Raw genomic sequence first — 12,359 nt, 5'->3', positions numbered from 1 at the left:
TCTCCAGTGGATGGCCCTACACCCTGGAATATATTGACTGCACAAATTGGAGTCAGTGTATTATTTTTTCAAAAGGACAAGAAGTTTCAAGGTATGGGGGCAGAGATGGATCTGGGAGGAGTTAAGGGGAGAAATGGGGAGGGAGTGAATGTGAGTAAAATACATTGTTATGACATTCTTAAAGAACTAATTAAAATAATTTTATTTGGAGCTGGCAAGATGACTCAGAGGGTAAATGTGCCTGCTTTGCAAGTTTGATAACCTGCATTAGATCTTCATAAACCATGGAGATGTGGAAGAAAAGAACAAACTTCACAAAGCTGTCATCTGACCTCAATACACATGCCACAGTATGTACACATTCACTAAGAATAAATAATATAAATTTTAGATAAACGGACTGAGAAAGAAATCAGAGATACATCACCCTTTACAATAGCCACAAATAACATAAAATATCTTCTGGTAACTCTAACCAAACAAGTGAAAGATCTGTATGACAAGAATTTTCAGTCTGTAAAGAAAGAAATTAAAGAAGATATCAGAAAATGGAAAGATCTCCCATGTTCTCTAGCACATCTTGTTCCTCTGGCAGCCGGCTTTCATCTCTCCCTTGGCTCCACCCTTCTTTCTTCTCTGTAGTTTCAGTTTGGCTTTCCCATCTAAACTTATTCTGCCTTGCTATAGGCCAAATCAGCTTTATTATTAACCAATGAGAGTAATACATATTCACAGCATACAGGATTTTCCCACAGCAACCTTGGAGTAGAGTACAGGTGTTTAAGAGCCAATGTAAGAGCTAGGGACGGAACCCCAGACCTCTGCAAGAGGTCTTAACTACTGAGCCATCTTTCCAGATTTGAAGTCTGTTTATTTATTCGTTTTATTGGCTTTTCAAGACAGGGTTTCTCTGTGTAAACGCCTTGGCTGTCCTGGAACTCACTCTGCAGACCAGGCTGGCCTCGAACTCACAGAGATCCGCCTGCCTCTGCCTCCAAGTGTTGGGATTAAAGGCGTGCGCCACCACTGCCCGCCCAGCTTCAACAAAAGCTCAGCAATCCTTACCAAGTAAGGGGAAGAAAATGGTGGAAGGGGAGTATGTTTAAAAGTGTAGTCTATGAGCTCAAAGAAGCAAGCCACTGAGTTCGATAATGAACCATGATTTGCATCTTTTCACATGAATTCTCCTTTACCAGGAATTTCCTTTCCCAATTTCTCTGCCTGACATTTAGTATGGACGTCATACATTTGGCAAAGCATTTCCCACCTTTCCTTATTTCTCCATCCTCTCCTTCATTTCTCCAATCACACAGTCACCTCACTTACCATAGTTAGTCCATAGTCAAAGTTAGCTTAGCTACTTTATCCCTCTTACTTTCTCAGCATCTTACACCCCTCTATCACAGCCATTCTGGCATTAATTACAAATATTTGTTTTTATTTGTAACTAATTACAAATAATTGTCTTTCTCATTAGACCTGTAACTCACTTAAAGCATGGATTATGTGTCTTTTTATCTCTAGAATCTAATAGAGAGGATGGTAAAAAAAATAGTCAATGAATATTTGGCAAATAGCAAAATGGAGCTTCTAATCTGGAGCCTACATTTTTTGAAAAGATATTAATTGCATTTGTGGACATAACTATATACAGTGCACAGTTACTTTGGCACAAGGTAAATAGAATTCTATTATGAGATATATTTTCTTCATTTCTTAATCAGTTAATTATTCCATATAACTTGTTTATTCTCATTTTAAACTATAGATGAACAAAGTCTCCGAGGAGCAGACGGGTCTATTTACTATGGATGTTAAAGTATGTCCTAGCTTGAAGGGAAAGATGACTCATAAAAGAAAAAAGAAAAACAACAATAGCTGAAATAGAGTGAGTCACCTTTAATAGCCACCTACAGAATTGCAAGGAAATAAATATGTTGCACTTAACAAGCAAAGGAAATCAATGATGTTCTTTATGATAAAACATAAAGTACTTGAGAGCTACAAAAAAACTATACTTCTTTTGGCTTAAAGTGACTCAATCTATGCCAGTAGATATGTCTGAATGATTCATCACTTATACATACAACATACAATACACTAATGTAGAATACTTTCAGAACTCTTCATTGCTTACCGTGTGTGTGTGTGTGTGTGTGTGTGTGTGTGTGTGTGTGTGTGTGTGTGAACCCTAATCTCCCCAACCTACAGGCACCTTGTATACCATATCTAACCTCTCTGTTCAGCCAGACCCTGTGCATTTTGGGCCAAGGTATAGGCAGGTGTGTCTTCCTTATCCTTCTTCCCATCCACACAACCTCCTCAAACCCCTAGGTCTATCCCAGGTGCCACATCAGTGCCCTCACCTAGTCTGGCCACCCCTGCTTATGCTGCTCAATCGCTCTGCTTAGCCAGGTCCTGTGCATCTTGCATCAGGGTCTGACCTGCTGAGTCCAACAGATCCTCCCCTCCACAAACTCTCCTCAACCTCCAGATCCAGCCCAAATTCCAGGATAAGATCACGATGACAATCTAGTTCCCTGTGTCCACCTGACTTCCTTTCACTTAAACTCTATCCAACCCTTAGGCCCCACCCAACCTACACACTCTGTAGCTCCTCCCCAAACTGCTATGTTGATTTCAAACACAGAAGTAACAGAAGATGTCCATGTGCCCAGATTCCATTGCAAAAATGCAGTCAATATGAAAAATCAAGGCAGTATCTTAAACTTCATCAAAGAATTCAGAGTTTAAAGAAGATACAAAGAAACGGCTAACAAACTTAAAGAAAATAATAAATGTCTGACGATCAAGAAAGCATAAACATAAGGCTAAAGGAAATGACAAAAGCAATCCAGAACTTAAAAACAGAATTCAATAAACTGATAGAAACATTGAAAAGAACTCAACCTGAAATGAATACAGACTTGAAAAACCCAAGTAGGAAACTCAAGAGGAAGCCTTACAAGTTGAATGAAACAAAAGATAGAGATGAGGACTTGAAGATAAAGTTGAGGAATATTTCATTGCAGTTGTGCCAACAAAACCTACAAGTATACAAGATTTCAGCAGACATCCATCAATTCTCTGTGACAGAAAGGGAACTAGCATGGTCCAGGTAACCATGCATGGAGTCTCTGGAATACATATGAAATACTATCTCAGTTCTCTCATAGTGACAGTCACTAGAATAACATGCCTTTTTGACAACTTTTGCCAGGTGTTATGATAAATCTTTTTGCCAAAAGCCACCTGAGCCCCACTGCCATGTGCGAGTTTTATGCCAGCCGCCTGCCCGAGTTAGGCCCAAATGAATACCCAGAGAGACTTGTATTAGTTACAAAGCTGCTTGGCCAACGACTAGGATTCTCATTTGTTAGCTCAGTCTCAATTACCATACATCTATATATTTTATGGGACTTACCTTATTGGATGCCTATTTGGCGTCGCTCCTTGCTGGTGAATCACATTGTACCACTGAAGCAGGAGCCGAGGGGAAAAGAGAGCCCTTCCTGTTTCTCTTTTGCTTAAATATGAGTCTCCTTGCTATGTCACTTCCTGCCTGGATCAGCACTTCTCTACTACATTTCCCAGAATCCTCTTTGATTCCTACTTTCGTCTAACTTGCTGTCTCATTGGCCAAACAGTATTTTATTCAATAATCAATAAGATAAACATACACAGTAGTACATTCCCCATCAGCCAGGCTTTGTGGATTCTTTTCAACAATAGGCATGTTATATAGAGCTGGAAAATTATCGGAGAAATAATTTGTTATCATTTCAGACTTAGATCTTACAACCTCATCTGTTCTGTCCTCTTTGATGATGGCCACACAGACAACCACTTACCTTTTTAGAAAATAATACCCATAATTACCTCATGAGTAGAGGAAAAAACTGCCTGAGACAGAATACTGTCTAAATAATAAAATGTTGTATAATATACTCAAAGAAAATATGAGAACCTGAAAACATGCTTATTTTAAAAAGAAAGAAAAAAGGCAAAAAAAAAAGAAAAACCAGACTGAAGTCCTGCATATGTTTGTGTCTGTTACAAAAGACCTAGAAGAAATTCTGCAGCTAATGATGAGGCAGCCATCCAAAGTATCCATTGAACACTCTCACAGCAAATGGACAAATGGAAAACAGAGCCTGGAGGACAGAAGTGAAACAATATTTAAAGAAAAAGGCATCGATAATTGCAAGTGTATGCATATTTTTGTTTTTAAAAACTGATGTCAGAATGAAATGTGTAAAACCTTAAAAAATCACACTGACTACATGGGCTATATTCAAGAATAACTAGGCCAGGTATTTTGATCTTTGGGACCTTATAAGAACATTTTTCTATTGACTCAGTAATCAATTAATAGGTCACTTTTATATGTTATGTGTTATTAATGAATACATGGGCTTTCAGTAAATGAAGGGGGAAAGACATCCCAGAAAATAGCAGTGTGAAAATAATAGGAATTACACAGACAATGTTTAGGGAGCCAGTTTCAGGGACTGGCATAGAAGATGCTTGTGGCAGATAGGATTAAAATACAGCAATTTGGTACCATTTCACAATTATCATGTGCCTTTCAGAGAAGGCAGAGATTCACAAAAGTAAAGTAAAGGTCTCACTTGGAGATCTCTTATTAATCTGTTAGAGCCTACTAAGAATTCTACATACACTCCAGATTGTTTGCTTTTCCGGTCAACAATGATAAATATATATATAGCCAGTTGACTTTACAGAAGATATAGCTAAATATCGAGACACATTTGTCCTACCTTAAAACAAAACTCTCTTCATCAACCTGAGTAAATCCCCAAGGAGAGAACAATTATCCTTCAAAAAATGTATATGCTTCCCCTGAATAGACCTATCTGGGCAATATCCAGAGCTCAAAAGTTCAGCTGCAAATAGAAACTCAGCTTTCTCCTTTCAAAAACATGCACATGAACTGGTGACATGGTTCAGACAGTAAAGGTGACTGCTACCAAGCCTGATGACCTGAGTTTGATCCCCAAAACCCACATGGTAGAAGAGAACTAATTGATTGATTGGTTGATTGATTAAACGCAATAAAAAATTAAAAGACACATACTTCCTAGTCAATACAGCTTCTCTCTGGAACAAAGGAGATGAGTTAAGAGCATAATTTGATTTCTACTAAGTCTGTTACACTCAGTCCACTCATCCAGAGAACACTACTTAAGAAAGCAGACTGCAGATGAGTGGTGGAGGTGCACACCTTTAATCCCAGCACTCGGGAGGCAGAGGCAGGTGGATTTCTGTGAGTTCGAGGCCAGCCAGAGCAACACACAGAGAAACCCTGTCTTGAAAAAAAAAAAAAAAAAAAAAAAAACAAGCAAGCAGATTGCATAAATGATTGGTATGTTATAGAGGCTTTTATTTTCTTTTTTGGTCATCTGAAGTACTCTCAATTTCCATTACAGGATGAGCAGGAAAGTGTAAAGGTGAAGCAATAACATGAGCACTACTGGAACCTCACATGTAAGTGTTTCTTTCTTTTTGCTTTTTCAAGACAGGGTTTCTCTATGTAGCTCTCGCTGTCCTGGAACTCATTTTGTAGACCAGGCTGGGATCAAACTCACAGAGACCCATCCTCCTCTGCCACGTGCCGCCATACTGGGATGTTACCCGTTTTCTTAAAGACTGTCATTGTGATTACAATTAGATTGACTCTCAAAGTAATTTGATTTTAATTTCCTGGATGACTAATGTGTCCATTTCTTTTCTTGTTTTTGAGAGAAAGTGTCTGAAAAAAAACAATTTAAGGGAGGAAGGATTTATTCTGGCCCACAAATTGAAGATTGAGATTGAGGAAGACATGACAACAGGAGTGTGAGGCAGCTAGTCACACTAAGTCCCAGTCAGGAAACAGAAAGAAAATGCTGATGTTCATCTATCTTTCTCCTATTTTATGCAACCAGGACTCTGTCCACAGAATGATGCCTCCCAGGGGTTAGGTTTTAATTAACCTAATCTAGATACTCCTTCACAGACTCATCCAGGGGCTGGTTTCTGTGGTGATTTTAGATCCTGCCAAATTGACAATCAATATTAACTATCACAGCTAGTAAGGCTGAATGGTTTTTTTATGTATTTATTGGTCATTTGTACTTTATCCTTTGAGAGAACTATCTGTTTATTTCATTGATTGAGTTGTTTGATTTCTGTAGGGTTTTTTTTCACTCTTTGTGCATTCTCTGTATTAAGCCTCTGTTTGCTATAGCAGCTGGCAAAGACTTCCTCCCGTTCTACAGGCTGCCTTTTCACTTAGTTGTTTCCTTTGCAGCTTGGAGCTTTCTTCATTTCATGAATCCCACTTGTTGATTGTTAGGCTTGTTTCCTGAGCAAATAGAGTCCTGCTCAGGAATCCTTGCTTATGTTTGAAGTGTTTTCTCTCCTTTTACTCATGACAGTTTCAGAGTTTAAAGTATCATATTATTGACTCTGATCCACTTGGAGTCGACTTTTGTAGAGGCTAACAGACAGGGATCTAGCTTCATTCTTCTTTATATGGATAGCCAGATCTCCCAGCATCATTTGATGAGGAAACTGACCTTTTTTTTTACATCTTTATAATCAGTTGACTGTATTTACATGGGTTTATATCATGGTCCTCCATTCTATTCCATTTATCTACGTGTCTCTTTTTGTGCCATTAGCATGCTACTTTGTTCTTGTCGCTGTATAGTATAACTTGAAATCAGTTTTCATATCTACAGCATTCTTTTTTATGTGCAAATTGCTTTGACTATCTAGAATCTTTTGTGCGTCCATCACTGTCCATCCATTCCTTTGAGACTGGGTCACAAATTGAGCCTGCAGCTAGGCTGGTGACCAGCAAGCCTCAGTGATCCTGCTGTCTCTATCCCTAACAATGCTAAGGTTATGGACACATGCGCAGCCATGCCTGACTTTTTTTAAGTGTAGGTTCTGAGGATTCAACCTTAGGTCCTTTTCTTATTTATCAAGTGCTTCTACTCACTGAATCATTTGGTTAGCCACTAAGATATTTTTATGACAACTGCAAATGGGGTTGTTTTCTTGATTTAATTATCAGCACGTTTGTTATTTGTACATCTAGTGATTTTTGTGGGATAATTTTGTATTCTGCCATTTTGCTGCAAGTATTTGTCAAATCTATGAGTTTTCTGATATAATCTATTATGTATAGAATTATATCATTGCACATAAGGATACTTTGACTTCTTCCTTTCCTATCTGTATCCCTCTTATTTCTTTCTCTTGTTGCTTTAGCTAAGACTTCAGATACTATATTAAATAAGATATATTCAAGATATATATTAAAGCAGAGACCAGCGCGGGTGGAGGGTGTGGACCGACCCTCCAAGTGTTCCAAGTGTGACAAGACTGTGTACTTTGCTGAGAAGGTGAGCTCCCTGGGCAAGGACTGGCACAAGTTCTGTCTCAAGTGTGAACGCTGCAACAAGACGCTGACCCCCCCCCCCCAGGGGCCATGCTGAGCATGATGGGAAACCTTTCTGCCACAAGCCCTCCTATGCCACACTGTTTGGACCCAAGGCATGAATATAGCAGGCGCTGGTTCCTACATCTACGAGAAGCCTCTGACTGAGGACCCTCAGGTCATTGGCCCCGTCGAGGTCCCTGTGGAGCGAACCGAGGAGCAGAAGACCGGCGGACACCCCCCCCCGCCAAGGGTCCCAGCAAAACCTCTAGTGTCACCACATGCACTAGGGAACCCAACATGTGTCCTCGATGCAACAAGAGGGTGTACTTTTCTGAGGAGGTGACCTCTCTGGGCTGGCACCGGCCCTGCCTGAGCTGTGAGCGCTGTTCCAAGACACTGACCCCTGGCGGGCATGCTGAGCATGACGGCCAGCCATACTGCCACAAGTCTTGCTATGGAATTCTCTTCGGACCCAAGGGAGTGAATACCGGTGCTGTGGGCAGCTGTATCTCTGACAAGGACCCTGAAGGCACAGTTCAACCTTAAATCTGCAGATGCTGTACTCAGAGTCCCCTGCTTGACCCTGAGGGAAAATGACCTGCTGCCTAGCCCTGCCTCAGTGTGTCTTGACTGCAAACCCCGGGGCCTGAGTGGTTGAGGAAGAAGCCTGCTGGGTAGTGTCCAGAACAGCCCAGAATTCCAACCCTATTTCTTTGTCACCTCGGCATGTCCTGTGTTACCCACTGCCCCCTTTGTGTCTATGTGCCTCCGTAGCCTCATGTGTCCTGTGTCCCCGTGCCCAGCATTCTCTCTGTCCCTGTGTCCCCATGTCCCTGATAGCTCTCCGAGGTGGCTGTCCTATAATATCTCTGTTGCCCACACCTGCCCACCAGTATTATTTATGCTCTGCTTGATGGAGGGGCTAGGGGAGAAGAGGGAGAGGCAAGTGTGGCCAGGGTGTATAATAAAAAAGTAAATAAGCTTTATTTAATGAAAATATCAGCATCGGAAATCGGGTGTCTGATGCTAGGCGGTAGTGGCGCACATCTTTAATCCCAGCACTTGGGAGGCAGACGCAAAGGCAGGCAGATCTCTGTGAGTTCGAGACCAGCCTGGTCTACAAAGAGCTAGTTCCAGGACAGCCTCCAAAGCCACAGAGAAACCCTGTCTCGAAAAAAACAAACAAACATACAAAAAAGAAAAGAAAGAAATTGAGTGTTTGAAGTGCTGCCTTCTAAGGGCTGACTTTTTTCCCTTACAACCTCACCCAACCCTTGCCAAGGAGCCAAGCCAGCTGCACAACCCCTCAGTCTGAAAGGATTCCTCCTTCCCCAGCTCTAGCCAGAGGGTGAGAGCCAGATGAGCCTAGGGCAGTGGGACAGATGCCACCACAAGTCACCAAGTGGGAAGTGACTAGGAACAAACAGTCAGATCCTTTACAGTAGCCAAATAAGGAATAGCTCCCAGGATGCTAACTGTAAAATAGATTAGATATAAGCAAGGGTTAACTGCCTTGAGGACAGTTGTGCGGGCATTTCACCTTCCTGTAGAGGAGCAAGCATCTGCTCAACACCAAGAAATATCCCACTAGGGCTCCTTCCCTCTCATCTACCAAGGATCCTTAGACTGAGGCCATTCTACTCCCTCTCTCGTTGTGGAGCTTGGAGCTTACAAAATCCACTGGGGAGGAGATCTGGGAAGAGGAAGACAGAGAGTGGGTTACCAGAGAGATACCATATAGCTGCCAAGGACGAAAGAGACCCAGGCATCACGGTCGTTTGGCTTGCATGTATACTGTGCACCACTTGTGTGCCTGGTGCCAGCAGAAAAAGGTGTCGGAGCCCCTGAGATGAATTAAGGTGGAAGCGAGCCATCACGTGGGTGCTGGGTATTGAATCATGGCCCTCTGGAAGAACAGACAGGTTTTTTGTTGTTGTTGTTGTTGTTGTTGTTTGTTTTGTTTTTTGTTTTGTTTGGTTTGGTTTGGTTTTTCGAGTCAGGGTTTCCCTGTGGCTTTGGAGCCTGCCCTGGAACTAGATCTTGTAAACCAGGCTGGTCTCGAACTCACAAGAGATCTGCCTGCCTCTGCCTCCCGAATGCGCCACCACTGCCCAGCCCCGACAGTTTGTTTAACTGCTGAGTCACCTCCAGCCCTTGCCCCGGAAGTCCTTAAACTGAGTGTATTTTTCTAATATCGCAGAATTCAGGAAAAGTATGGCCTATTGTCATATAAAGGAAAGACCCAGAGACTCTAGAAAGTTCTTTGTGACTTGACAGTTGAGGCAGGGTTGTAAAAAAAAATCTGAGAATGACTTGAGTTTTTCTTCAATCCATGCTGTCCGCCTACCCAGACAGCCTCGGTTAACAGCTCTGGTGGCAAGGCCAGCCTGAGAGTATATAAGGCACGGGCTCAAAAGAAGAGCACCCCATGGGCCAATCAGAGTGCAGTATTCATCACGCCATCAGGTAGGTGACCAATAGGAATGCAGTGGGCTCTATAAAAGCCGAGCCCACAGGGCACCTAGTGCACTCCAGGAGTAGCAGAGCAAGAAGGAGTTTCAGGACGATGGCACGCACCAAGCAGACAGCGCGGAAGTCGACGGGAGGCAAGGCCCCACGGAAGCAGCTGGCCACGAAGGTGGCACGCAAGACTGCACCGGCTACTGGTGGCATGAAGAAGCAGCACCGCTACCACCCAGGCACGGTGGCGCTGCGTGAGATCCGCCGCTACCAGAAGACCACCGAGTTGCTGATCCGCAAGGTGCCCTTCCAGCGCTTGGTACGTGAGATGGCCCAGGACTTCAAGACTGACCTGCGCTTCCAGAGCTCGGCCGTGATGGCGCTGCAGGAGGCCTGCGAGTCCTACCTCGTGGGGCTATTCGAAGACACCAACCTGTGCGCCATCCACGCCAAGCGGGTGACCATCATGCCGAAAGATATCCAGCTGGCTCGTCGCATTCGTGGAGAGCGTTCTTAGACTCCACAGGCTCCTGATTGTTGCACAATCTTTAACCCAAAGGCTCTTTTCAGAGCCACCCACCAAGTCTGAGAAAGTGGTTGTAACCTTGTGTGTAGATTTGATCCCATGCCGGCTCTGTGGAGATCAGAACAATCTGACTGGAAAGTCCAGTGAGCTAGTCAGGCTTAGCTGCGGACCCTTACCCGTTTAAGCTGTTTGGTCCACAATTGCATGGTGTGCTGACTGGAAGTCTGCATTAACTCTTCCAGTTAACTTCCATTATAAGTCCCGCAAATCTTTGGTTTAAAAGGCTGGCTACTCCTGTGTGTTAAAAGTTAGCCTTTCTCCTACGATGGAAAGCACAGTGAACTGTGTTTTATTAAACTCTAGTCTGTTAAAAAACAAAACAAAAAACCCACTGGGACATAACTGGGAACATCCCTGGGAGTATGGGACTCACAGCAGGAATCTGGCCTCTACCTGAGAGTAGCTTACAGGAGGTGGCTTCAGTCTGGGTCAAGGAATAAAGGTCTTGTAGATCCCTGAGGTCTCTTGCCGGTACAGGAAGTCAATGCTCAAAACAGAGTCTAAAGCCATGCTCACACAGCCAAAGCTTCCCCTGCATGCGACTAAGTTCCTCCAACTCCTGCTTGTGGTGGTCTGTTTTGTGGGCCATCGGTAGAAATGTAGGACAAAGGCTATAAACACAAGTCCCCAAGGTACTGTGATTGCCATGATTGCTGGGGTGGTCAGGCTGTGATGTGGCTATAGAAGCAGAGGATGGTGTGAGGTTGGAAGCTAAACTAGGGGAGACAGTCACAGTTAGCACCTGGGGCATAGGTACTACAGGAGCTGTTTTGCCTATGGGTGTCCTAGTGGGCACACACTTGGCCCAACCCACCAGAACAACTCTGGCAAGGAAGAGAAAGGTGCCCAGGACAGTGGAGAAGCCCCAGGCCATCTCCACATATTGGTGGAGTCGTTGGTGTGGTGGACTGGTAGACAGATTTGAGATGTTGCTTATGGCTCCAATAGGGGGCAGAAGACATGTGGAGACTCTAAGTGCAAGAAGGTACCCAGCTACTAACACAGTAGTGCAGGCCCTCCAGGTCACTAGCAGGCCTGGTAGGTATTTATGATTGTTCTCCTGCTGTGTCTCCACCACGGCCACCATGGTAAAGTCCAGCAGCAGAGCAGATGTGCGACTTAGCCTGGTTGAGGTAAACGTTATGTCAGTTGAGCCCTAGCAGAGAGCGCTGACTGCCCCTCCCATAAGGTCCAGGTAACCCCAGTGCACAAACTCCTGGTACATGGCGGAGCCTACCGGCTGTCTACCTCCAGATTCATCAGGACCTGTTTGCCCGTGTTCCCCTCAATGTCCTTCATTCTGAGAGTGACTCCACAACCGACAACAACCACCAGGCCACAAAGGAGCAAGGCACCTTGGGTCCCCAAAAAGAGCAGACCGAAGCCACAGCAGGACTCCATCTTCCATGGCCCAGCAGCCCCAGCCAAAAAAAAATATATTTTGACTGTATAAAAAATACTACAGAGCCAGGTGGTGGTGATGCACACATTTAATCACAGCACTCGGGAAGGCCGAGGAAGGCAGATCTCTGTGAGTTCAAGGCCAGCCTGATCCACAGAGTGAGTTTCAGGTTAGCCAGAGCTACACAGAGAACTACTGTCTCAAACAACAAAGAAAACAAAAAAACTACAGAAAAAATATTGTGTGGTAGAATATTATTTTAAGGTGTGTGACTTTTGTTTATGCTGTATTTGTTTAACTCTGTGAAGCTGTGGTTCTTTGCCTGTCTAAAACACCTGATGTCTAATAAAGAGCCTAACAGCCGGCCAATAAAGAAGCAGGAGCAAGGATAGGCGGGCCTGGCAGGCAGAGACTATAAATAGGAGAACTGAGGAAAGGAAGCAGCAAGGAATGAACAG

At 43.6% G+C, this 12,359-nt stretch overlaps 1 protein-coding gene and 2 pseudogenes across 1 annotated transcript; 2 read left to right on the top strand and 1 right to left on the bottom strand.

The window, feature by feature from the left end:
• The first annotated feature begins 5,379 nt into the window (after nt 1–5,379).
• On the top strand, nt 5,380–7,999 carry LOC100765355 (annotated as a pseudogene).
• A 2,020-nt stretch (nt 8,000–10,019) lies between these two features.
• LOC100765062 (histone H3.1) lies at nt 10,020–10,430 on the top strand. The gene has a single exon (XM_027433034.1). It carries the CDS (start codon nt 10,020–10,022, stop codon nt 10,428–10,430), a length of 411 nt encoding a protein of 136 aa, XP_027288835.1.
• Nucleotides 10,431–10,980: 550 nt separating this feature from the next.
• LOC100764773 lies at nt 10,981–11,798 on the bottom strand (annotated as a pseudogene).
• Nucleotides 11,799–12,359: the final 561 nt, after the last annotated feature.

This window comes from Cricetulus griseus, chromosome X (assembly GCF_003668045.3).
Source record: "Cricetulus griseus strain 17A/GY chromosome X, alternate assembly CriGri-PICRH-1.0, whole genome shotgun sequence".
Classification (NCBI taxonomy): Eukaryota; Metazoa; Chordata; class Mammalia; order Rodentia; family Cricetidae; genus Cricetulus; species Cricetulus griseus.
Note: the sequence above shows the minus strand (reverse complement) of the source record. Positions and strands in the feature narration are given on the sequence as shown.

What these genes read in the sequence shown, in the direction of transcription:
- LOC100765062 (XM_027433034.1), top strand. Translation starts at nt 10,020, where the DNA reads ATGGCACGCACCAAGCAGACAGCGCGGAAGTCGACGGGAGGCAAGGCC.